General features: G+C 49.1%; 1 protein-coding gene across 3 annotated transcripts in view; it reads right to left on the reverse strand.

The window, feature by feature from the left end:
* The window catches only part of CRTAC1 (cartilage acidic protein 1), a 133,481-nt gene extending 107,961 nt beyond the window's left edge, over positions 1 to 25,520 (reverse strand). Inside the window, exons 1-2 of one of the 3 annotated variants that reach the window (XM_082408105.1) lie at positions 25,299 to 25,514; positions 7,461 to 7,660 (exon numbers count right to left, since the gene is read on the reverse strand). In XM_082408105.1, the coding sequence (XP_082264231.1) occupies positions 7,461 to 7,660; positions 25,299 to 25,322 (224 nt within the window). In that variant the 5' untranslated portion in view covers positions 25,323 to 25,514. Of the gene's footprint in view, positions 1 to 7,460; positions 7,661 to 25,298 lie in introns of all 3 variants that reach the window. The other 2 variants (XM_082408106.1, XM_082408104.1) reach the window with 2 other exon arrangements.
* Positions 25,521 to 26,953: the final 1,433 nt, after the last annotated feature.

The raw sequence follows: 26,953 nt of genomic DNA on the forward strand, positions 1-26,953 counted from the left end.
AAGGGGTGTGTGAGGAAAAACACAAGAGAGGGAGGCAGGGGTCAGATTGGACCCCCAGAGCAGAAGTGATTCCAGGGGTGGTAATGGCACCTGTTCCAGAGAAAAGTGTGAGGTGAGCTTGGGAGGAGGAAGGGGAGGGCGGAGGGAGGGGGGGAGAGGAAGAAGGCCTGAAGGCTGTGAGGGTAGGGCGGAGGGTTGGTCTGGGCTCCTGCCTGCTGTGGGCCTGAACCTTGGGGAGCCTGGTGTGGGACCCAGTGGACAAGGAAGCCCTTCCATCCAGCCCACCACTTAAAAAAATGGGAAAAGAGAGTTTAAAGCAAAGTGATTGGAGACAGGGCATACATCCACTTTCTGCATGGATGAAAAATTCAGACTAAAAGTAGCTTTGCTGTTTTCAGCAAAGGCAATTTTAGTGTCTTAATTATATTACTATTTTGGAGCAGCTTTTTAAAAATACTCTTCAATACTCTGTGAAAATCAGTCTTTTGTTAAAATGCTTCAAAAAAAATTAATTTAAAAACAAACAAACAACAAAATCCAAATAAGCGTAAAGTTCTCTTCGACATGGAGAGGCCTTTGTCCCCTTGTTAAATAGACCTAACCTATCCTTCTTGAGACCATCCAAATGCCCCTCCAAGGCCTTTGTGATTCTCACCTAGAATTGCTCTCCACCTGCTACGACCTCTCGGAATGTTTGCATCTCCCTGGGGGCACACGTCACTTATGACCTCACCCAAGTGAGTGTGTTTGCCTCACCAAGGACAGTGAGATCTTTAAAAGTTCTGAATCTCTCTCCACACCTCCAACCACTCATGGTACCAGGTGTCACACAGCGAGCTGCAGGGTGAATTAATGTGGATGGCCGCCTAGGAATGAAGTGTGATTTAAGGGCTTCTTTCCAAAACTGAACCTGTTCTTAGGGGAATGTCACTGAATAAAAATAATACTTCTGTTGGTGATATATTTCTTTTAAATATATTCTTTTATTCTTCTAAATAATATGTTTGTGGGTGGTATATTTCTTTTATTGCTGTGAAATTAGTAAAATAATACTATTAAAATCTTCGGAGGTAACGGCCATCACCTCTCTGAGAAATGTCACCAAGCACCTGCCCTTTACCTAATGTATTAGTTTCCTATTGCTGCTGTAACAAATCACCACAAACTTAGTGGCATAAAACAATAAAAAATTGATTATCTGACACTTCTGTATGTTACAAGTCCAACGTTGGTCTGTGCTGAAATCAAGGTGTTGGCAGAGCTGCATTCCCTTCAAGAAGCTCTAGGGATAAATCTATTTCCTTACCTTTTCCAGCTCCTAGAGGCCATTCACATTCCCTGACTTGGGGCCACTCCCTCCATGGCCACTCTCACATCAGATCACTAGGACCTCCTCTTCTGCCTCCCTTTTTCTACATTGAAGGGCTGTGACTACATTGGGCCCACTCAGATAATCCAGGATAATGTCCCTATCCTGAGGTCCTTAACTTAATCACCTCTGTGGAGTCCCTTTTGCCGTGCAAGGTCACATATTCATGATTCTGGGGTGTAGGACATGAGCATCTTTAGAAGGCCATTATTCTGCCTACCACACCTCCTGACACCTTGCTCTGGGTGTGTATGCGTGTGTGTGTGTGTGTGTGTGTGTGTGTGCGTGTGTGTGACCAGGGTAACTACGTAGGGGCCTCAGTCCTTTGAGCTGTCAGGAGAATCTGTGACTTTAGGTGGGGAGTGGAATTTTTGCCCATTGCTTCTGGCTGCCCAGGGCTGGGGAGAAGGAGGTTCAGATGTAGCACTGAGATATCTCTCAAAAACCTGTCATGCACTACTGAGTAACCCTTTTATAAAAGTTTTAAGAATGGGTTTAAAAGCCCTGACTCCTGCTCCAGCTCCTGTCTTCTTAGTATTCAAAATCAGGGGCAGTCCATGCTTAACCATAGCAGAAGAGCTGGCACCCTGCAATCATTCTTCCATGATACCGAGGACAATGAATCTTAGGGTTAAGGGTGACCCATTTAAGGAATATATTTTTGCACAGGAAGCTTTAGAGGAAGTCTTTTTAGCAGTTTGAATCAGAGTATTGAAGTTCCTCAATCCAGTTTTTAACAGCAGCAGCTTCTTTTACAGATGTAGAATAGGACTTTTTTCCCCCCTTCTTTATTACATCTAAATTGATATAGTTCAGACCCTGGAGCCTATGTGGCAGTACACACAGTAGGTGTTTGAATAGCTGTTGATATCAATAATCCCCCCAATTACCCTTTATTTCTAGGCTATGAATACATAGAAAAAGATTGAGATTGGTAACATTGGCGATATCTATTAAGGTATAAAATGTACATATCATTCCCAGCATTTCCACTTCTTGGTATCATCCCAGAGAAACATCCGCATATGTGTGTAAGGATATGCAGTACAGCATTGTCTGCAATGGTCACAGATTAGAGACAGCTTAAATGTCACTTGAGGAGTGGCAAAACAAATGTGGCACATCCACACTACGTAACTTAAAAAAATTAGGTTAGATCCATATGTTCGAACAATGAATATGTTACACTGAAAAAAGCAAGCTCTGGAACAATGTGTATCAGTTTGATTCCTCTTGAAATTATATACTTTTAAAATATATATATGTAACATAGAAATTTTCAGAAGTATAAGCACTAAACTGGAAACAATTGTTATTCTGGAAGGGCACTGGGATGAGCTTGGAGTAGGGATGGGAGGTTGGTAAAGATGGATTTTTACTTTCATCTATATTGTGTGGATTTTTTTGCAATAAAACATTTGTGTTATCAAAATGTAAAAGGTATTTTAAATTAAAAAAAGAGAAACTGAAATAATCTAACTTTTTAAGTTGTTAAAACTGATGATCAAATCTATTAGAACGTCATATTGATATTTTACAAAACAGTTAAGACTGAAAGTTCAAAAGTATTTTTCCTATTTTGTTGAAAGTGTGTGTGTGTATGTATATGCACTATATATATTTATGTTTACTACATAGACCTAAATATATGTATATGGATACTACATCTATCTACTATATCTATCTATACACACTACATACATCTATATATACTGCATATATCTATATATGCTGGTAATAAAATGAATAAATGCTGCTTTGGTTTAATCATAGATAAATATCTCATTCTTTGTCATTGTTCTTATTACTTATAATGGCAAAAATATCTCCTATATGATTATGATTAATCTGGTAACTGAATACAGTTTGCCTTTAAAATAATTCAATTAATTTTAGTAAATTAAAAAAGTTTTCTGACATAGCTGCAAAATTAAGAAAAAATGACACGCTGGTTTACAATACGTAGCATCCCTTTAAACGAAACCCTTCCAAGTGTGAAGAATGCGTTAAGGTTTTATCAAGTGAATGCTCTTTGTGTAGAAAAACTGATCTAAATCGTGATTTAAACTTTAGAACCACTACAATCTTTCCATTTGGGCAAAACTTCTTGGAAACTGACAGGGTAGAGGTGTTACTTCAGACCTCTGGGGATATCCCAGGAAACAAAAGCTCCTCTAAAGGAATTGTTCAAGATTGACACCAACAGGGATTCCTTTCCAGACTTCGTGAGACTGTAGATTGGGTGTTTAGTTCCACTGATAAAAGGAGAAGCCACCAGGCTTTTTATTTACCCAGGGAACCCGTCTCGAAGATCTTCAATGGTCTGTGCGTGCGTTGACGTCTCCGGGGGTGATCAAATCCTCCCCTCACCCCGCAGAGAGGAGACTGTACGCAGACCCGCAATCATGCACCTGCCGGTTAACAGATAAGCCCTCCACATGCGGAGGCACTCGCCCAGCTGTGGCGGAGGATCAGAGCCGGCCCTCTCCCTCCCCCACCCCCGAGGAGCAAAGGGCGGTCATTTTCTGCTCCTCCCAGAGTCAGAAGTGTGCACACGCCTTCCATCACAATTAACTTAAGACTCTGAAACAACACAAACTCACCCACAACATGCTCAAAATCAATGCCGTCAATACCCAGAAGGAGGATACCAAAAAGGCAAAACAAAACAAACCTATTCAAAGAGTAAATACTCAAAGCAACAGGGCTGGAGTCAGACACACTACAAGGTCAACAAATCCAAGACAAGTTCAAGTGCGGGCATTTTATAAACTGAAGAGCTGCCCAATATCCCAGGGGTCAGAAACGCAAATGCCTTCAGGTGCCAGCTAATGGAAAGGTCTATAAGATAATAGAGGGTGGGTCTGTCAGGAGCTGGACTGCAGGTGCCCCAGGTAAAGGCATTCACATTCAATTTTTAAAAATTTTAATTCCTGCTATGTGATTCCTAAACAGAGTCTACCATCAAACAGAGAAGGAAACAGAGTTAAATATGGGTGTAGGGTGGATAAAACTGAATGAAGGTCAAAGTCAGAAGTGTTGCCAAGGAGTCCACAGGGCATGAAAGGCAGGGCAGTGATCCTAGCTGTCATTATTTGAAAGGGTAGTGACCACTTGGTTTATATCTTCAAAGGTAATAGCAAAACAAAAGTTAAAAGAAGTGGCTTACTAAGCTCAAATATGAGGGACTCAGGTTAGTCACATAGATTCTTGACATAAGTAATTGAGCTGGATTATGAAAAGATTGCACACATTCCCTTGGAAGGCTCTAAATAAAGGGAGTCTCCAAAAACTATAGGTGTGACCTTATTGGAAGGCAAGGGGTGGACCGAATGACCTGCCAAGGTCCTGATTTAAATATGTCTGTATAGTCAACATCTGGTTATCCAGCCCAAAGAAGAAGACAGTGACAAATCATCCTAAGCTGAAGATAATAAAGAGTTATATTTGCCTTTGGAATGTATTTTGGTACTTAAATTAGCACGTGTCTTTCTGATACTCTGAGAATTCACAATGCTGCAATAACAGCCACAAAGAAGGCCTGACCTGGAGCTGGGAGGCTGCCCAATTTCGCCCTCCTGTCCTCCATGTAAATCTTCCTCTTTGCTGGCGGTGAGCAATGTCATCTTTTAGAAGAACACCTGGCAGCCCAAGCTTTCTCAGACAGGGGCTGCCTGGCTCAGCCCTTTGCTGGGAGAAGAGACAAGGGCCTTTCCCTGATCTCTGGCTGATTCAGAATAAAGACCCAGGATGGTCTGGTTCTTGCTTCTGCAGGATAACTCCAAAGTGCTACAGGCTCCACAGGAAGCAGCAAGCTAGACAAGGTTTAGACATCTACTCTAAACTGCCTACGAATGATGGTCTAGCTTCTCTGCCATAGAAGACACAAAAGCAAATTTCTTGAGTTCCTTGGAAGAGAAAGAGAAAAAGCCTTCACTGAAAAGGAAGATGAAATGAACGCCCAGCACTGGGAGAGCAAGAAGCTGGATGCTCCGGAGATGCAGTAACAAACCCCTGCACCTCAAAGGATGGGTGGGATGGAAATCTGAGCTTGCCACCCATCGTCCAAGATGAAAGGAGAACCTGCTCATCGTAGTAACTTGTGGGGGCCCAGGAGGAGGGAAAGATAGGAAGGAGGGAAGTTGCCTCACTGTCCTCTGTCCTCTGTCAGCTCCCAGTGCCTACCAGAGGGAGGCTGGTGTCATCGGGTAGGAGGCAGGGCCAACCAGAACATCTCAGAAGTGCATCACCGCCCCTTACCCAGAGACCCTGGCAGAGTGCCACAGGCTCCGGGAAGCAGGATTTGGCCAGGAAGGCTTCTCTTGGACTCAGAGAGTGACTGGACAGTCACAGAACTGAACACAGACAAGCTGCTTGGTTCCGACCCTGTACAGGTCACCCCCGGCAATAAGGGTCATTACAAGCATTCCTGTTTCTCCCTTTTCTATCACACTCTGCTCTTTAGTTTTCCTTCTGAAGTCCCAGAACAGTGCTGTCTAATTTAAATGTGGCTATATAATTATTAAAATGAAATAAAATAAAAAATTCAGTTCCTTGGTCACAGTAGCCACATTTCAAGTGCTCAATAGCCACACGTGGCTAGTGGACACCATACTGGACAGAACCAACATAGAACTTCTACATCATCATAGAAAGTTCTATTTGTCAGCACACTAATCTAGACTTCCAGGAGATCTAGAATCTAGGAACTTCTACTCTTCATGGTGTACAAGAAAAGAATAAATGAAAGAAGAAATGCACTTATAAAGTATCTTTTCTATACATCATCAGCACTAAAACTCACCACTGCCCTGTGTGGTAGGCAGGGGTAGATTTCAACATGCCCATTTTACAGATGAGGAAAGTGGGGGCTGTGTAGTTAAGTAACTTGCACAAGGCTCACAACTATTGGATGACACAGGATTAAAACCAGGTTTTCCAGTGCCAAAGTCAGTGGTTTCTACTGTTACATGCAACTGCTACAAATAATGTTACTTGCCATTTACTTTGTTCAGTGCTGCCATAAAAGCTCCAGCCTTCTAGAATGAGGTTGACAGGCCCCTGTAGTGTATTTATTGATTGGCTGATTTTTGAAGTGATAACTAAACTTTGTACAATGTAGTTTAGCAGCTCTATAGTTAGGGAGCCACGGGGTTCAAATCCTGACTCATCCACTTACTATTTACTTGATAGAGGGCAAGTCACTCACCATCTCTGAACACTAATTTCCTTTTCTTGTATATTTACTGCATAGTGTTGTCAGGAGGATTAAATAAGACAGTGCGTGGAAAGGCTTAGCACAGTGCCTGGCACATATCAGTGCTCCATAAATAAGGATTATCAATGGTGATTGGCAGAATTTACAATGCACTCACGTGCAACAGCGATTGAAGCTTCACGATAGGGAGGCATATTGCTATCTCCATTTTTGCAGATGATACATCTGAATCTCGGTGCATAAGGGGCTGACTCAAGGTCATGCAACTAGAAAGCTGTAGATCTAAGGCATGAAGTCAAGCTATTTGGACTCCAAATCTTTTCTTGATATACAATGTTGCGTCTCAGGAGAGAAGGGACCAGGAGCGTCAAGGCATGGTTTAGAGGAAGTTTAACTATCCTTCTTCATTGCCAACCTCCCCTCTTCTCTGAAACAGGCAATTAATGTTTTCTTAGTCTTGTGTAAAATGCTGTGCAAAGGCAGCTTTGAGCATCCCCTTCTACCATAATTGTCACCCTTAAATCCCTCTTATATAGAGATTCTAGTGTCTCACTGGTAAGGAAGTAACACCTGCATAACTAAGGAGGCTGAAATATGAACAGAGTGCCTTGAAGCAGGGCATTCAAATCTTCTCCCTGGAAAGCCTGTGGATTAAGCACTTTTCTTCCAATCTACCCTCCATCCCAACTCACTGCTACAGCAAAAAGGCAACGACACAGCCTACCAGAACCCAGCTGAGTCCGGCGAAGACCCAAGTGCATGAGAATGTGTGTTGTTGCAAGCCCCTGGGCTTTTGGAGCTATTTGTTATCTGGCCCTATTACAGCAAAAGCTGACTAATATATCTGTCAAACGCAGGGCGGGAGGCACTTACCCTGCCACGACGATCTCAAAGTCCCCGTCGTGGTCCACATCAGTCACTGCCACTCCATAGTTGAGCTGGGTGGGGTTGCTGTCATAGTCAGGGGGCAGGACTGAGTTGGTGACTGCCGTGAACATGGGTTCAGCCCGCAGGGACCCCTCAGTCAGGGGCAGAAACCACAGCAGCAGCAGGGACAGAAACATCTGGAACATCTGAAACCAAAAGTTACAAATGTTAGGTGCAGCAGTACCTTTCTTTCCTGTTCCTGGAGGGCTTGGCAACCCCTAGGCTGCCACTTTTCCACAAGACCTGTCCTGACTATGCTCTTTAAAACTGCAACTTGTCCCCATCATGTCAGGTCACCCTTATCCTGCTCTGCCTTTTCTTTTTCTACAGCACCTATCACTGTATAACATGCTGGATGACTTCCTCATTCATCATGTTTTGTTACTTAGTGTCTGTCTCCCTCAGCCAGAACATAAGCTCCACCAGGGCAAGGATCTCTGTTTTGTTCACGTATGCATACGAAGCCAAGGACAGTTGTCTGGCACAAAAGAGGCACTCCGTACATATTTAGGAAGGAAGGAAGGAAGGAAAGGAAGGAAGGGAGGGAGGGAGGGAGGAAGGAAGGAAGGAAGGAAAGGGAGGGAGGGAGGGAAGGAAGAAATGGTAGAGTATAAACACACGGGCATCTCCCATCCTCTGGGAGAAAGGTTGGGAGAATGAAGGAAGGGAGGGAGGGAGGGAGGGAGGAAGGAAGGAAGGAAGGGAGGAAGGAAGGAAGGAAGGAAGGGAGGAAGGAAGAAATGGTAGAGTATAAACACACGGGCATCTCCCATCCTCTGGGAGAAAGGCTGGGAGAATGAAGGAAGGAAGGAAGGAAGGAAGGGAGGGAGGGAGGGAGGGAGGGAGGAAGGAAGGAAGGAAGGAAGGAGGGAAGAAAGGGTAGAGTATAAACACACGGGCATCTCCCATCCTCTGGGAGAAAGGCTGGGAGAAGGAAGGAAGGAAGGAAGGAAGGGAGGGAGGGAAGGAGGGAGGGAGGGAGGGAGGGAGGAAGGAAGGAAGGAAGGAAGGAAGGACGGAGGGAAGAAATAGTAGAGTATAAACACATGGGCATCTCCTATCCTCTGGGAGAAAGGCTGGGAGAATGAAGAAAACAACAGATCTCAGAGAGTCCAGGGGTGGGTGAGACCCCCATGAGGGTCCATGTCTAGAACAATAGTAGAGGCAGTAAAGGATTGTCCTTCTGTGGGACCTACCCCAGAGGCAGCCTGGAGGGAATCTGTGACTTGGAAGGTTCCCCTGCCAAGGTCCCTCCCTAGGGCAGCTAGCCATCGCCTCCAGACCAGGAAGCAGTCAGTTATGCAATGTATTCCAGCAGGATCTGGCGAGCAGCACATCATTCACTTGGAGAAATTAAACCACTGTGTGTGTGTTTTATTATAAATTAATTATGTATAATCCATTGTATAATTCATTATTATATCTCTAACATAACTCAGGGTGTTGCCAAACAGCCTGGAGCTGCAGGAGCTGGTGGCAGGCACGCAGGAGACAGATGAGAGTGGCCAAGGAGGTGGAAGAACTCCATCCTTTCCTGACGTGAGCCAGGGAGACACTGAGAATGCTACAGATGGCACCACCCCGAGCTGCTGCCCGCAGGCTTAGAATCAGAACTCTGAGAGTGTTCCAAAGGCTCCCCTGGGACAAGTCCCACAAGGTCTGCACAGGCAGTCCCGCAGGCAAAGCGGTGCCTTCCTGCCTACAGAGGGCAGCACACCTCTTCCTGATGGAACTTCTCCTGCTGGCTTGTCAGCGTGGCTGGCAGCCAAGAGCAAGGCTGAGTGAGGCTGATGTCTTAATGAAGAGAAGACCTGAAGACTGACTCCCCAGATGGAGACAGACATTCCTGCCAGCAAAGGAGCTTGCTCCAGTTCAGGACCCAGAGACCAAAATGAAGGGCCCAGGCACTGGCTATGGAGCCAAACATGATTCAGAAGCCTCCCTAATGCCTCGCTGGGGAGACTGGAGAGAGACACAGGGGCAGGGCTCTAACTGCAGGGCAGAAACTAACCTCAGCGAGCCTTCCTGGGAAGAAAGTTCTTGTAGCGTGTTTAGAGGGCACATGCTGGGTGTTGCACTATCAGAATGAGGTCAGTCCCAATTACAGAGATGTCTGAACACAACAGCAACATCTACTGGGCTGTCTAGTCACTAAAGGCAAACACATCACTCCGAGAGTTCTGCAACTTGGCAAGAAGTTTGGTTGGATAAAGGAAACTCATAATTGGATTAATGAGCAGCTGGGGTGGGGTGGGGGAATGAGAAGCTAAAGAGTATTTAACAACCAGCATAGCCATGCTGAAATGTAGCGTGGATCTGAAGGTCACAGGACTTTTCAAGGTATGAACTCTACTGTAGGGATGGCAGACGAGTTTCAACTTGACAGTCAAACTGACTGGCAGTGGCTTGAAAGAGTACTGTGATCAGCTTACATTTGCAATGGGCATGAAGGAAAAATTGGTATTGGGCATGCCTTCTAGAAGCTATTAAGTTCCTCCCAGGCACTACTGCACTTGCAATTTGGGTCACTGCCACCGGGGAGGCAGGTCCTATTAGGGTAATATAAGCATCTGGTAGAAATCTTCTAACGAAGGCCACGAGGGGCAAGAACTGTGATCCAGCCTCTTGATTTTTACCTTTGTTTGAAAGTAGAACTTTTAATTAAAGGAGACATCTGAAAGAAATAGCTACTCTGTGTTATCCATTTCCAGATAAATAACCTAAAGCAAGATTAAACAGAAATAATACACCTGTGGGTTGACCTCTGTTTTGCTTGGTGACCTTGAACAAGTCACAGCCTTGCTGGGTCCCAGCTTTATTCTCCAAAATGAGGGTCTGGGAGTAGATCTCTAAAGGTCCTTTCCGGCTCTAAAATTCTATGATGAATTAAAGGATTTTTTTTAGAAGCAGACCTTCGGCAGTTTTTCTTCCCAGCTTCTTCTATAAACTTCAGACCAACCTGTGTGGTTTTCCTTTCTGAGCATATTAAACATATTTTGAGCAAAAGAGCTATTCAGCAGAGCTCTGTAGCAGTTCCCTTGCAGGGGCCAAGGCCAGACAGGAACCAGCCATCATTAGTGTGGAACTGAATGCACTAGGCACGAGCAGACCAGTGGACGGCCTCCCCCAGGGGGGTGGGCTGAGAGTGGAGCAGGGAGAACAAGTCCTTTATATTTCATTCTTCTGACATGCCAAGGGCTCCCAAGGCTGCTCAGCACCAGTTGAAAGTTAGAGGGTCAGCCGAGGGCCTGCTGGGAAACAGTTGTGGTGGGAAACTTAGGAGAAGGCCTGGTAAATATCCACCCTCTAGCTCGGGGCTCAGATGAAGGAAATCGCTGAAATGCCCCTCTACACTCTGGCTACTCAGTGGTCCCCAGACCAACAGCATCAGCATTAGCGAGGAGTTTGTTAGAAATGCAGAATCTTGGGCCCCACCCCAGACCTAATAAATCAGAATGTGCATTTTAACACGATTTCAGGTGATCTGAATGCATGTTAAAATTTGAGAAACATTGCTCGACCTTAGCTGTATGTTGGAATCACTTGGGTATGTTGGAATCACTTGGGGAGCTTTAAAAAATACCGTTGTCTGAAAATGATTTCTTGGGTATGACACCAAAAGTACAGGCAACAGAAGAAAAAATAGATTAAATGGACTGCATCAAAATTTAAAACTTTTGGGCATCACAGGACACTATCAATAGAGTGAAAAGGCAACCCATGTAATGGGAGAAAATATTTGCAAATCATATATCTGATAAGGGATTAATATCCAGAATATATAAAGAAGTCCTACAACTCAAAAACAACAACAAAACAATCCAATTCAAAATGGGTAAAGGACTTGAATAAACGTTTCTCCAAAGAAGATATACAATTGGTCAATAAGTATATGAAAAGATGCTCAACATCACTAATCATTAGGGAAATGCAAATCAAACCCACAGTGAGATAATACTTCACACTCATTAGAATGGCTATAATCAAAAAACCAGGAAATAACAATTGTTGGTGAGGATGTGGAGAAATTGGGACCCTTATGCATTGCTGATGGGACTATAAAATGGTGCAGCTGCTGTGGAAAACTGCTGTGCAGCAGTTCCTCAAAAAATCCAAAAAACAATTACCATGCGATGCAGCAATTCCATTTCTGGGTATAGACCCAAAAGAATTGAAAGAGGGGACTGGAACAGATATCTGTATACCCAAGTTCGTAATTGCATTATTCACAGTGGCCACAAGCAACCCAAGTGTCCATCAATCCATATGTCCAAAGTGTGACATGTACATACAATGGAATATGATATGCCTTAAAAAGGAAGGAAATTCTGACACATGCTACAACATGGATGAACCTAGAAGACATTATGCTGAGTGAAATAAGCCAGTCATAAAAGACAAACACTGTATGATTCCACTTATACGAGGTACCTGGAGTAGTCAAATTCATAGAGGCAGAAAGAAGAGTGGTGGTTACCAGGGGCTGGGGGGACAGGGGAATGGCTAGTTAGTGTTTAATGGTTATGGAGTTTCAGTTTGGGAAGATGAAAAGTTCTGGAGATGGATGGTGGTGATGTTTGCACGAAAATGTGAATGCATTTAGTATCACTGAACTATACACTTATAAATGGTCAAAATGGTAAGTTTTATGTTATGTATATTATACCGTAATAAAAAAATACTCATGCCTGGTCTCATCCCAAGATATTCTCACTCACTTGGCATAGGATGCAGCAGGGGCATCAGAATTTTAAAAGCTCCCTACATGATTCTAATATGTTGCAAAATTTGAGAATTTATACCAGTGCTCCAGTGCTTCTCAAACTTTAATATGTACATGAATCACCTGGTGGTCTTGTTAAAATGCAGATTCTGATTCAGCTGGTCTGCAGGAGAGCCCAAGATTATATATTCTGAACAAGCTCCCACATGATTCTGACCATCCTGGTCCATAAACTACATGTTGAATAGCCAGAGTTAAGAAACCATACTGTATACTACAGTGATTAGTTCAAGAAACTTCTCCTCTGCCTCTAGATCTAAGGGTCTGAAACCAATCCTCAGGGCTGCGGGCTCGGTTGATCATTAGATACTCAAAGTACTAGCTATCTTCAGCTCAGTCAAATTACCACAACTGATAGGGACTGACAAAGAGGGATTCTGACTCTAATTTTTGCAAAGAATTGAGAAGAAGGAAAGGGCTGGAACTGGAGGTGGGGGTCGGGTCTAGTAGACAAAAGATAGCTACCATTAATGGCCAGAGCCTAGAGAAGACGGGGCATGGGCAGGAATTTGCAAGCCAAGATAGAGATGCATGCCAAAGTGTTCCCCCAAACCATCGTGGTGCCGAGTAATAGGAGGCACTCAATTAACATTTGTTAAATGGATGAAGGAATATGTCCAAATGATAACGTGAATCAGCAGAAATTGCTTGCAACTTGTCATACAGTTATCTTAAAACCGTTCTTTCCCGAAAGCAATGCTTCTTAAACTGTAACGTGCTTACCAATCACCTGAGGGTCTTGGTAAAATGCAGATTCTGATTTGGTAGGTCTGGGGTGGGGCCTGAGATTCTGCATCCTAACAAGCTTTCAGGGCATGCCGAGGTTGCTGGTCCACAGACTTCACTTGTAGTAGCAAGGCTCTAGACCAGTGATGCTAAACCCTAGCTGTCCAATCGAATCACCTGGGGAGTTTTTAGAGCTATGCTGCTGCCCAGATCCTTCACCCCAGTTTCTGATTTAACTGATTTAACTGGGGTGGGGTTCGGGTGTATTTTTAGAAGCTCCTCTGATGATGTTAATGGGCAGCCTGGGCTGAGAACCACTGCCCCAGACTCACAGTCCCCAGTTGGGAGTGTAAGCTACAATCTGATTTGAAGTGAAAAATGTTTCTGCTACCAGAATTCATCACCAGCTTGTTGAGGTCTATCAAGAAAATCAATTTAGCCAGAGAGTATCATAGGAAGAGGCGGGATATGGAGTTTGGGGAAGAAAGCAGAGCAGGATGGTACTGCCTGAAGCAGAAGGACAGCAGGTGCTGGAGCGACCTCACATTTTACACAGTTGGCTCAGAAACCTCCTGTCACACCACTGTGAACATCTCAATCTTTGGGGAGAACGTGGAGAAAAGCTAAAAATAGAATTTTAAAAAGTACCTTGAACTGAACTTTTTTGTTTTCTTGAATGCTGTGTAACAAGCACCTACTAGCTATCTACAGGTAGGAGTGGCGTTAAGTAGTAAGTAAGTAGTGTAAGTGCAGTGGGAAGACATCTGGGGCAGTGAAGCCCGGGGGAGGTGAGGATAAATATCAGTGGCAGAGCTTGGCCAGAGGGTGCAGGACCGGAACACCTGGGCTGCTCCTGCAGGGGAAGGGAGAGGAGGGGGCAAACAGGGGTCTTAACAAGGGCGAGAGGTGGTCGGGCTTGTGTTTCAGGCAGTGGGAAGAATTGCTTTGTAATAATTTCTTAAAAGTATTCTACAAGCTAACGCCTTGAACAATCCTCAGTGGGATCGAGAGAAAGATAAATAAATAAACAAACCAAAGCCCAGAGTCGGGGACCTGGATTTGGACCTCAACTCCACCAGAAACTAGCAGGTGACCTTGAGCATGTTTCTTAATCTTTCTGATCTCCAGTGTCCTCGTCGGTAACCTGGGAATCCTATGACATGCCAAGGTTTCCAGGGTTAAGTGAGCTAGTGAACTCCTCTCGGGGGCCAGGCTCGCTGCTTATTTCCTTTCCTTTCACACAGATAGCTGTAAGGCTAGACAGTCTTTAGACATTGGCTGTGGGTCACATGCAGCCAAACTCAGTTTTCTGCGGCCTCGGGACTTTCCTGAATTGGGTCTGAAAACTGGTAACCAAGCAACCTAGATCTCTGATGTAGGGTCAGGCAGCTGCGGCTTCCAGGGCAATTTTTAGGGCAAGCAGTTCTTTAGCAATTATCACAAGAGCCAAGGACACCGCCCTGAGCTCTCACAAAAGCAAGAGCCCTGAATGCTTCAGATGTTGGGAACCAGCAGGGAGCACAGACCCCTTCCAGAAGCTGTAGGAGGGCAGAGGCTTGAGGAAGAGAGGCAGCCGCGGAAGCATTCCGCCCTGCGTGGGCTGGGCCACCGGATCTACACAGAGGAGCACCTGGGACTAGGGCATCGTTGGAGGAGAGCTAGGGGAGCTTACTGACCCGCAGTGACACTTCCTGTGGACCCCCAGTGAGCCTGGGGCTGTGCTCGGTGCTGGGGTCACAGGGAGAAAGCTAGTCAACATTTGCAGTACAAGGTGAGGGGTGCTGTGGAGGAGGGGCACGAAGGTATCTAAACTAGCCAGGTGGAGGGGGAAAAGAAGAATGTTTTGTGGAGGTAGGATGGTGTAGCTGAGCGGTAAAGGACGCTAAGAAGTTAGCTGGATAAGGAGAGCGAGGAGGAGAAGAGAAGGAAGACAGCAGACTCCTCAAAGGTCTGGCGAACCAGATGCCATCCCAGGCTGCCCTCCTAGCACTGCCTATTTAAAGGTCCCACACTGGGTCATGAGTTAGAGGGAGCGCTCATTTTTCCCTCCTCAGGTTTCCATCCGGAGGACCTTCCATTGGGTGAGAGCGCTGGTTCTCAACCAGGGGTGATTTGCATCCCTTGCCCTCAACAGCTGGCAATGTCTGGAGGCATTTTTGGTTGTCCCACCAGGGAAGGGGGGTGCTACTGGCATCTGGTGGGTAGAGGCCACGGATACTGCCTAACATCCTACAATGCAGGTGACAGCCCTCTACAACAAAGAATTATCCAGCCCCAAATGTCAGTAGTGCTGAGACTGAGAACCCCTGGACTAGTGCATCATTCCTGGCTCCCCTCCTTTCCCCACTCCCTCCTCCCAAGGGCCAGAGCAGGGCCTCATCAGATGGGTCAGTGTGGAAAAACTGGGCACGGAGAGCCTTTTCTGGACCTGCCTCCCTGCAGAGGTCACTCTCTGCCACGTGCTGAGCTTGGCCAGGCAGGCTCAGGCCTGCCCCCACCCACAGGGAGGGCTGCCGTGGGGATGCAGGTACATCAGCAAGCTCCATGAATCCCACTGTGAAGCCTGGCCTTCCAAACAGCTGTATCTGTAATGATGGTAGCATTTTAATCTCCATCGGTCTGAGCGCTGCCTCTCTCTTCCCCTCCCCTGTCCCTCCCCACCTTTCTTTCCCTTCATTGGTCCTGAATCTGAACAGGGAAGTGGGATGCTGTTCATTGGACCCTTTCAAACCCCAGCACTCAAACTGGAGATCTGGCATCATATTTGGTTCTTGCTTCTTCCTTATTCTTCACAACTGCTGGATCACTGAGTCAATCCACTTCATGAATCTCTCTCGAAGCTGCCCACTCTTTCTATCCCCACTAATGGGGATTTGCCCCCTTTATCCTTCAACTGAACAGCAGTAATACTTGTTAACTGCTCCCCCTTTCTTCTCATCTCGCCCTACTTCCACATCAGAGCTCCCTTTCTAAATCTCGGAGCTGATCACGTCACTCTTCAACCTAATTCATGGGACCCCGTACACAAGGCAAACGGAGATTTTTTTTAAATTGCAATTTCATATAACAAGTACTATATGAGGAATGGGTAGTAATAACAACACTTACCTACCACCGACTATGTGCCAGGCACTACTCCAACCCTTTACATGGATGATCTCATTTAATCCTCATAGTAACCTTGTGAGGTAGGTACCACTTTTGTCCCCATTTTACAGATGAGGAAATGAAGGCACAGAGAGGTTAAGTAACTTGCTCAAGGTCACACAACTAGTACGTGGTAGAGCCAGGATTCGTGTCTAAGCCATTTGGCTCCAGAAATGGTGTCCTTGGACACTACGCTAAACAGTGTCTTTCACTACACCAGACTTGTCTTAAAGGAAGTAAGATGGGAGCACAATGGAAGGAGCAAGCATCTCTGCCTGGGGGTGCTGGGGAAGGCCTAAGAGGCGGTGATGAACTGGCCAGGGGACAAGGTGGAGAACGCATTCCAGGCTGAGGAGCCAGCACAGGCATGGTGGCTGAGCAGGGTCATGCAGCCCCAGGAGGCTCGGAGTGGCTGGGACAGGACGGATGGTGGGACGGGGTGCGGCTAGGAGGTTAGAAGAGGCTGTGGAGGCCTGGTGCACAACACAAGCCAGGAGGGTGAGGGATGACTTGGCTGGAGGGACGTGTTGGAGAGAACACTGCAGCAGCGGGGTGTGGAGGAGGCCGTGGGAGCGTGGGTCTGGAAACAGAGAGGCCAGCTAGGAAGCAAATACTGTGGCCCAAATGGAGAGAAAGCTGGGGGCTGCCATTCAGTCATTCACTCAGTCATTCATTCGCTAGTCTTATGCACTTCTGCCAGGCACTGCCTGGGCATTGGGAAAACAGCTGAGAACAAAATGAAGTCTTTGCCCCCGTGGAGCGTACATTCTAATGTCTCAGTCATCGGCGTTTCTCCACCCCGTCCCCCGTCCCCGTCTTCTGCATTGCCAGCCTGGAAGACAAACACCAGACCTTCTGTACCTCCCCAATCCCCCGGGGCCACCATGTCCTATGCATCTTCCCCAGCACCGTGAAAATATAAGGCTTCCTCTTCCTTCCCTCTAACTGGAGAGAACTCCAGATGCTGCCTGCGGCTGCACTTATAGAAAAGAGACTTGGACCTGCTCCAGAACAAGGCAGATGAAAACGCAGGGGACCCAGGCTGGGAGATGCCACAGAGACCAGCAGGCTAATGAAATGGTGTTTCTGAAAGTGAGAGGACAAATGGAGTCTCCCAGCCTCACGCACAAGGCAGCGCAGGTCCTTAATGAGTATTATTAACTGCTCGGACTTCCGGGTCTGTAAAATGGGAAATGAAATGAGATAATGCATGCCTAGGGTCCTGGCAAAGTCCATGCGTGGTAGGTAATGGCGACGACAGTGATGCTATTACTACCGCATAAATGTTTTTCGGATGAACGAGTGCCTCTCAGGAGATGCAGTCCAGGCCCACCAGGTGCTCCCTGTCCAGAAGTAGCTGCCAAATGTCGAATGGAACTCACAGGACCGTCAGACATTGAGGCATGGGCTGGCTTCTGTTACTAATTTGTCTAGGGACCCTGGTGGAGTTCTTTGACATTTTAAACACTGCTTTCCAAATGCAAAACCCCTCAGTTTATAGTCATATACACAACCATTTTTCAAGCACTTTGCAGATGCTAAGGGCCAGGTTAGAAATGATGTCTGAGGCATGGCTTCTGACCTCAAGGAGCTGACAGCCCACTAGCGGGGAGACATGATACAGGGGTAGGCATTCAGAGTAGCAACAGGTACAAAGTGCAGACGTAGCCCGTAGGAGGGAGGGATTAAGTATCGAGGTGTGCAGGGGGTGGGAAGGGCAGGCAGGAAAGGCCCCCTGGAGACAGGGAATCTGGATTCCAATGGGAGCTACATGCCAGGTGGATTTGACTCAGCTCCGTGCAGGTGGCAATGCCTTTGGAATGTAGTGTCTGGGGTGTGCAGTGGAGGGTGCAGGAGAAGGCGGAGACAGTCTTGCGTGGAGGCAGCAGTTGGGGCCTGTAAAGCCTGCCTGGTGCATCTGGGAAGGAGCCTGGAGTCACCCGGTGCGGGAGGTTTGAAGTCGGGTAGAGATCCGATTAGATCTGGGGCAGCAGTGTGCAGGACGGCTAGACTGGCTGGTTTCCAAAAAGTGAGTGAGAGTATCACAGAGGGGACTTGGACGTCCTGGAGCTGGGGGTAGTTGACGGTGTGGTACTGGATGACCTCCAAAGTTCTTTTCCGAGCCTAAGTGTCTCTGGGTCAGGTTTTTGTCCTAAATCATTTAAAATGCATTAGTGGACCTTGCTATTTAAAAGCATCCTCCTGGGAATCTTTCCGTGAAGCAATGATTCACTCCCCAGTCTGTCTTTGGTGGAAATCCAAATGATCATCTCTTCTATCAGCTTACAGCTACCAAGATAGACCTGCGCCGAGCTTCCTCGTAGCAGCCTGGTGGAGGATGGGGGGGAGTGAGCATCCGGAAGAAGTGAAGAGGAGGAGAAACTCAGCCCTGCTCCAGGCTTAGAGCTGGTACCACCTCACGAGGGGACCCTGTGTGGGCTCCTCAGACCCTGCTTGATCAGTGGGACCTTTGGAGGTTTACAGAGCCCTAGGGCCAAGCGCCAGCTCTGGGAAGAAGGAGCCAGAAGGAAAGCTGGCCTTATGGACCCAGGCCTGTCTGGAGATCCACTTTAATACCAAGGGCCACATCTGCCCCAGACTGGCCGCCTACATTCACACATTCCTTTGTTCACCCACCGAGCACCTGTGGAGCCCCTCCATATGCCAAGCACTGTGCAAGGCACTGGGTTTACAGCTGAGAACAAAAGACACATGTCTCCACCCCCGCTGCTTGCAAGGCAGCATTTCTCCTTCTTGGGAGCTCTTCTTTCCCCACCTGCAAAAGGCTCTTTGGATATACATAGCTTCTTGGATGACTGGTGCATGATTGCGATTCCAAGAAAGAGTCTGTTCTTAGAGACTAGGGCGAAAGGGAACGTGACATCACTGAGGCAAGGCGACAGAAAGGGCCCGTGTGCTCACCAACTCTGATCACAGGGACTGACCTCCAGAGGCTGGGCTGCCCTGGACACGCAAGATGCTCACCACCTTCACGACAGGAACCGGGTGAGATTTATGAGCGAGCTTGCCCTCCCAATTTGGGCAGGGAGGGGTGGAGCCTTGGTCCTCTAAGGACAGCCTCTAGGACCTTTCCACCTCCAATCCTGAGGGCAAGGGCAGGGCGGGGCCTTCTGTGAGGAAACACCAGCCGAGGCTGCTCCCATGACCCCTGCAAGGCTCCTCTGCCTGTCCAGGTGGGGAACAGGGGCTCCCCGGCATGGTGCTGGTCCCAAAGGAGGGCAGGGACAAAGGAAATCCGGAGGAGGGGGTGACTCTCAAGGTAGGTGGAGCGGCTGTTAGGGAGGGAAGAAGTCCCCACGGTCCCTTCCTCAGTCAACAGGACCCCTTAGCTCCACAGTGATTCCCGTGACCTTGTCACTGTACTTGTTGGGTGCAAACAAAGATAAGAAACTGGAAACCACAGGAAGGGTCATTTTACACTCCCGGCACACACGATTCCTTTGTGGCTAATTAAAGTATTATGTCAAAATGTCCCTTGGAAGAGATCTTTAAGAATATGTCTGTTAAGTAAACAAGGTTTTACTAATTAATGACACGCCTGCCCACCTCTCCTTCAAGTTCCTTGCAGAACTTCCCTGGGCCAAGAGGGCTGAGCAGGAAAGGGTGGAGAAGTCGTGGAGGGAGTGGGGACAAATCCAGCCGCTTGTCAGTTGGGGAGCTATCAGTTTCTCCGCCGGATGTTGATCAGATTTCCTGGGCTGGAACCAACTCACAGGGCCCGGGTACTGGAATTTTTCCAAGAAGCAAACGCTTTGCTTCTTACGAAGTCAACATGATTTCTTTCAAGGAAAATTTTTATCCTTTCTTTTTTTTAAGTGTCTAGGGTTTTTGAAGGGCAAATCTTTGGAATTTTCTCTAAAGACAATGATTATGATATAATTATCATTCACTAAGACCACCCCCGACCCCACACGCACTCACAGAGAGGCCTGGGGGTAGGGGAATGATGTGCCCAAACTTGTACCATGAGTCAGTGGCACAGCCAGAAATAGAACTTTCCAAACTCCCAAATTCCTAATCATAGCAATATTAATAATAGTCTCTTTATAATTTTCTAAGTGTTTTCACAGCTCACATTGAATCTTCACAACAACTTTGCAGAGAGTCTGGGTAGGTCATTCTAAGGAGACAGCAGATCTGAGGTCCAGACCAGTTTTGCCACTTGTTTGCTGTGTGACCCTGGCTGGTCTCTTCACCTCTCTGGATCTCAGGGTTCTCAGCTATGAAGTGGGAGCATTGGGTGAAAATACTTCTAAAATCCCTCCCACCTCTAACATGCTGTGATTCCATGATGCGATGCTCTGGTCCAGGGTTTCTCCACCTTGGCACTAGTGACTTCTTGGGCCAGACAGTTCTTTGTTGGGGGTTGTCCTGTGCATTGTAGGATGGTTAATGTCATCCCTGGCCTCTACCCACTAGATGCCAAAAGCACTTCCTGCCCCAGCTGTCACAGTAAAAAATGTCTACACACATTGTCAAATGGGCAAAGTAATCCCTCCGTTCACTGCCCAAGGACTTCAATAAGGTCAAGATCATGTGGTTCAGTGGAGAAAGGTCTTCCTGCCCCTGCCTCTTCCCCAACCCCTTCACACCTTTCCACACACTTTTCAAACACAACCTCCTAGTTCTTTGCTACCTCTCATTTCTTAAATGCCCTCCGTGGTCCAGCGTGTTTGGTGTGATAATGAACCAATTGATTTCATACTTTCTCTTAAGGAGAGTTCACAGGTTTATGTCCCCTAAGCAACCAGCCAGGCTCCCCAGAAATTCCTCGCAGAACCCTGGATGGCCTGGAAGCCTGTATCTGCAGCCGGCAGGAGGCTCGGTGAGCATGGACTTGTCAGCACTCTTAAATCACTGGGCTCTGAGGAAGCCTTCTCCCAGCACAAAGATCCTTCCTTAGGAATCAATAGCTCAAGGCCTTCTATCACACTCAGAATTATCCTGGGACCTGTAAAATTTCTTTTCCCCAAGCATGGCAGAACCCCAGAATGAAAACCCCAACGTGGGGGAGGGAAGAGGACAAGGAGGGAGTCCTGCCAAGGAGGCCTTGTCCGCAGCCCAGATGTTGCTGTGAGCAGAGGCTGATGTGCGAACCTGGACACTCGGTCTCATTCGCCGGGAAAAGGAAGACCCAGTGTGGTTCCCAGGGGTCCCGCAATAATATCCTCTCCCAGCTGAATACCTCTTTACATCTCACTAAGGGCAGAGGCATGTTAAAGACTATCTTCCTTGATTTTCCCTATCCTACACTCATCACAGGTTGCCAGCCTCATCATTTTGCAGAGGAGGAAACTGAGGCATGCAGAGGTTAAGCGGTTTGTCCAAGGTGCCTGAGCAGGAAGTGAGGAGCCAGATTCTAAGCCTGCATCATTTCTACTACTGAGCTGCCTTCCCAGCGAGAGTAAGGTTAAGGGTCAACCATCTAGAGGGGTTCATGAAAGAGGCGACTTCTTGTTTTCTCAGTGTCTAATGCCACTCCCTCATTCAAACAAAAATACAGAGGTACTGTGCTATAGCTGTATTTTATGTAAGTATATTCCTCTGGTCTTATCCAGAGCCAAACCATGCCTTGGGAATGCTGGCACAACTCTTCAGCTAGAGCTGGAAGCAGGCGCAGATCCCAAGCACAGCCTCTCAGAAACCCTGCTTTCAAGGAGGGGGCTGTGGCTCTCTGGTGGTCCACATTATCCTACCACTTCCCTCCTCTACCTGAAGAAAAAGACCCAACTTGTCTGTGAGCCTGAAGGAGATGAGGAAACTCAAGCACCTTCCCTGGCAACAAGCATCCCTCGGGTGAGCCTTAGGGACAGAAGAGGATCCGCCTCTTGGAATTTTGGCTCCGCAGCACTGGTCCCTCCTGAAGGTTTCTGGCAAGTCTGCAGAGGCTCTGGGGGGGCTCTATGCAGAGTGCAAAGGAGCAGGGTGGGGAGAGGACACAGAGGGGGCAGCCCACAGGCCACTCAGCAAACCTCCTTCCCAGGGCCTGGCTCAGATGTCAACAGCCAGCCTCACAGAACAGAAAAAGGGCAATGGAAATGGTAGTATCTTCCAGGTCACCCAAGAAGCCCTAATATGAGGATTTTGCAAAAATAGAACATCCTAGAACTCTGACCTTGAGCTGGGAGCAGCAAGGATGGGGAAATGGGCAAATACTGATTGGAAACTCTCCACTTCACCCAGGATTTGAGTACTGGAGGCCCCATAGGCAGTGGTGTGACTACAGGTCAGAGAGACCTCACTCTAGCATGCCTGAGCAGAAGGAAGGAAGAGCTCCAGGCTTGGGTTCCAAGACCACCGCGAGGGGCTGGGCATTTCTGATTCCTACGGACAGAAACCAGGAGTCGCACTGCTTTTGCCTACAAGACCACTTGCAATAACAAGACAAGATAACGGAGGAGGGGGAAAGAATAATTAGGAATTTCTGTTACCTGTATATGTACATTATGAGAGCTTTATCTGCTCCTCACCTCCTCAGTCTGAATAACAGATTCAAAGGAAATTTCTCCCAGTTTACTAGATTTATTAATTTACCGATGTCTGATCAGTCAGCAATTAGGAACACCTACTGTGCAGAGAACACACATCCATCTCCATAGTAAAGAGGAAGCAGGTCATGGGAGCGGACAGAGCTCTAAGTAGAGGACTGGAAATCCTAGGACCCAGTCCTATCTCTTCCACCAAATAGCCATGTGACCTTGGGCAAGATACTTGCCTTAACTGGGTTTCAGTTTTCTCATCTGTAAATTAAGTGTGCATGTGGGACGGCATTGGAGCAGGTGCTCTTCAAGGTTCCTTTCTGCTAGCTCTAATATTCTTGGGCTCTATGAGTCCTAAACAAGTTCAAAGAACACACCAGCACCCAGCACAAAGGATGATCTCAGAGAGCAGGTGGGGCTAGGTACCAGCTCTATTTCCTTGGAATGCTGTACATGTATCTGTCTCATTGCACCTGAGACCACAGACCACCTGAAGTCCAGGAAGTACGTGGTAGAAGGGTTCCAATCATGAAGGTGACGGTTAAAGGCTATAGCCTGAACCTGCTTAAAGCATTAAGTTACTATGACCAATGAAGGGCAAGAAGTGAAAAGTCAGTGGTCCTGAGCTGGGTGCCTTTGGCGCCCCCTACTGGGCACCAAAGAGCCTGCTGGGCAGCTTCCATTGCCTCAGCAGGCAGCAAGTAAGATTGAGAACAGGACTGTCACAGCTGTTTAATAGGACTACCTTCCTGGTCTGTAGTCCGCTCTCTGTAAGAGTATGTTTCACTCCCCAGAATTACACAGACCAATGGTCCACACATTCAGAGGGCACTACGGTGCTGCTATAGGACTTCTTAACCAAACATCAAGGTGCAGAGTAATAAACATCAGGGTTCAGAACACCAGGTGCAGCCCAGATGGAGAGGAGAGAAGAAAGCAACAAGCAGGTATTTCGCTGTACAAATCCCCAGTGGAGAGAAGGTCTTGGGAAATGCAGCAGAAAAATGTTGACTGCAGGTAGAGGATGGAGCTGGGTCTGGGGGTATGAATTGAGAGCCCCACTAAAAGATCTCCAGGCTGACGCAGCTGCCCTAGGAGTTCAAAACACTCATCGATGTTCAGGGATGAGGTACAGGATACAGCCCCAACTGAGCAGCCCACTTTTGACCTTCTCCAGAGACCATTAGTACCAACTGTAAACCAGGATATTCTAACTGTGGTCCACTGTGCCAGCATCAAGACCTTAAACTCCCTTCATTGTCTCTTAAATGGACTTTAGGACCTGCTGCCAGAAACATGTTCTTAATGAAGTCAGACAGAGAGAAAACGCTTCCTCAAGGGCCATATCGTAAGAACCGCCATATTCCCACTTTCCATTCTCCATCTCCCCTTCCTCATGGCTGAGAATGAGGTACAGGGTGACTCTGAATTCGCTCTAATTCAGTCTTGGGTAGCTGCAGCCCCAAGTCATCAGGGTCAAAAAATCTCCCACCAACAGCGTTTCTCTTCCCACAAGAGTTCTCCCCTGATTCAAGCAGCACTACAAAGTTGTCCCCTATCCCTGGAACCTTCTTCCCTTCTTTTCCACCTGGCTTCACTTGGGAAGTCCTGCACCCATCCCAGAAGATACCTCAAGTGTGACTCAAGAATATGTCTTGCCTGGAGAGCTGAAACACCTCCTGGGACACACAGAAGCCACACTAGGTGCACACCCTACCACCACCAGCGGCAATATTCATTAGTCATTCCCCGAGGAAGGAAAGTGACCCCCCTCCCCAACCCCAGGAACACTTCCCGGCCACTCTGGGAGGCTCCTATCCAGGGGTGACTCTGGATTCTTGAGTTGGTTTCTGCAGAAACAGGACTAACCAGGACTCCCAACTACTGTACTGTAAACAAGCGCGCTGCATTGCTGGGCATGCCCCCAAGCTCGGCCTGCTGCCCCATCAAAGCCTCCATGTGCCCCCACTGGGCTGAGGAGGACCCCTGGTCCCCCTGGAATGCCTGAAGCTGGCTTGCCTCAGATAGGCTGAAAGCAAGCGGACCACACCTCGGTCCAGCAAAGGCAGCCGGCAGCTACGCCGAGCTCTCTGCCACCCAGCGCTGTGCCCGGGAGCTCGGCTTCCCCGGGGAAGAAGCGCTAGCACCCCCCAGGGCTCCTCCCCATCTTGGAAGCCTAGGCACCCGGCCGAGGCCAGTAGCTTCCCCGGCCCGGAGCTGAGCCTGGTTCGCTGGGTGACTCCCCAGTACCCCAGGCACATCCCTCCTCACCTGCTCCGCCCCCTCCCAGCCCCGGTGCCCTCTCCCCAAACAGCTGACCTCCAGGACGCCCCCGACACCTTCTCTGCAGCGAGGAGGGCTATCGCCCCCACACCTCCGCTCCCACCTCTCCTCCACCTCCGGCCCCGCACCCGCCTCTCTCCCAGCCCGCGGGAGGCTCTGCGCGCCAGTCGAGTCCTGCGTCTCTTGGCAAGTTGGAAGCCAAGCCGCCGCCGCCTTAGCGGTCTCCGTCTTCCCCGATTCCCGGGCGGCACCCCCGCCACCCCGGCGGGCGGATGGGGGTGCCGCAAAGGGCGGGAGAAACTTTCTCTGCCTGAGTGGGTGGGGGGCACCGGAGCGGGTACTCACGCCGGCGTCTGCGCTCGGAGCCATCCTCGGGCTCTCTCAGCCCCACCGCCTGGGGGCGTCGGAGAGCGGGAGCTCGCTGCCGCCTCTGCCGCCGCCGCCGCCGCCGCCGCCGCCTTCTTCCAGCTCCCAGCCCCAGTCCCGGGCTGGCCTGGAGCCTCCCGCCCCGACGCCGCTCGCTCGCTCGCTTTATACAACTCCACTCGAGCGCGCCCGGGCTTATGTAAAGGCTGGCAGAGACCCGCAGCCAATGGCGCCGCAGCTGGAGCTGAGGGCCCGGGGGTGGGGGCGCCTGCGTGGCCAATCGCGGCCCGGGGAGCCCGAGGAGCCGGGTGGGGGGAGGGGGCGCCTCCCCTCGCTGATTTAGAGCCGGGATTGCGGTGGCAGCCGCCGGCAGCCCGGCCGGCCGGGCGCGACGCCTCGGGGGCTGGGTTGGGCGGTGGCGAGGGCGGGTGCCCCCTGCGCCCCACCGCTGCGTCGCGTAACCTTCAGGAGGCAGCGGGACCTGGCGAGGGGGGCGAGGGCGTCTGGCTGGGCGCTGGGGGCCCGGGGCTGGCGGGAAGCAGGGGTCCCCCGGGAGGAAGCGCCGGGAAGGAAGAGAGGGGGGAGGGGAGGGCGGCGATCCCCAGGGCCCCGCGGCCACCCCTGCGAGCAGGGCCGAGAGTGGCGGCGGGGACAGCGGCATGCCTTCCCGTTTCCCCAGATAGCGATCTGGCGTCGCCGGGCCGGGCCGGAGCGGCCGCGCGAGCCGCGCTGATGGCGAGATTTCACGCTGCGGAGCTGAGCCGATCTTTATCCGGTCAGGGGACGTGTCCGAGTGCCTCCCGGGGACTGCTCAGTATGGAGAGCGGAGCTTCGCTACGGCCCCAGAGGGCGGGGAGCGGGCGAGCACAGCTCGGAGATGAGGCGCGGCGGCGGAGGCGGTTGCGGGCAGTGTCTCTCCCTCCCGCCCGGTCCCCCGCCTGCCCGCCCGCCGGCCCTGCGGGCGGTGCCCCCACCCCTCCTAGCCCCTGCCCAGACAGGGCCGAGGCTGAGCCCGGCGCACCCACTCTGGTCCGGTGCGTCCATCCAGCCTCCCTCACCGCTTTGCTCGCAGGTACTGCTTCCCTCCTCCTCGAACCCCAGCCCCCTGCGGTGGGGGGGGACGGTCTCAGCCTCTCAGGACAGGGTGCAGCGGGGGGCTAAGCTTGGGAAGAAAGCCCTTGGTCAGCAGTGCCCAAAGTACCCGTGTGCGGGGCAGGAAACCGGCCTAGGTCGATAACACTCTCAAGTCAGGTCCCTTATTTTGCGCCTACAATAGGGCCTGGCACCTAGTAGGCGCTCAGTAAGGATTTACTGAATGAACCTTGAACTGAATAAGGACTTTGGGTTTCTGAGAGCTGGGGTACTGGGCTTGGGAAAAGAAAGATCTGGGAATAAGTCATCAGAGAGGGAGGGAGCTAGGACTGTCTTCTCATCTACTGATGCCTTTATGACCACCACCCTGCCGTCTGGGCACTTGACTCCAAATGTGCTCTTTCGTGGAAGGCCCCGGCAGCCAGCCCCTGACTCCAGACCCGGTTATCCCCAGATTTTGAGCAGAACTACCAGAGCCTACTCTGGGCCCTGATTTCAGGTGGCTGTGATCGTCCTCTGGAAAGACATAGCTAAGGACAAGC

The sequence above is a fragment of the Balaenoptera borealis genome (genome assembly GCF_965194805.1).
Source record: "Balaenoptera borealis genome assembly, chromosome: 10".
Classification (NCBI taxonomy): domain Eukaryota; kingdom Metazoa; phylum Chordata; class Mammalia; order Artiodactyla; family Balaenopteridae; genus Balaenoptera; species Balaenoptera borealis.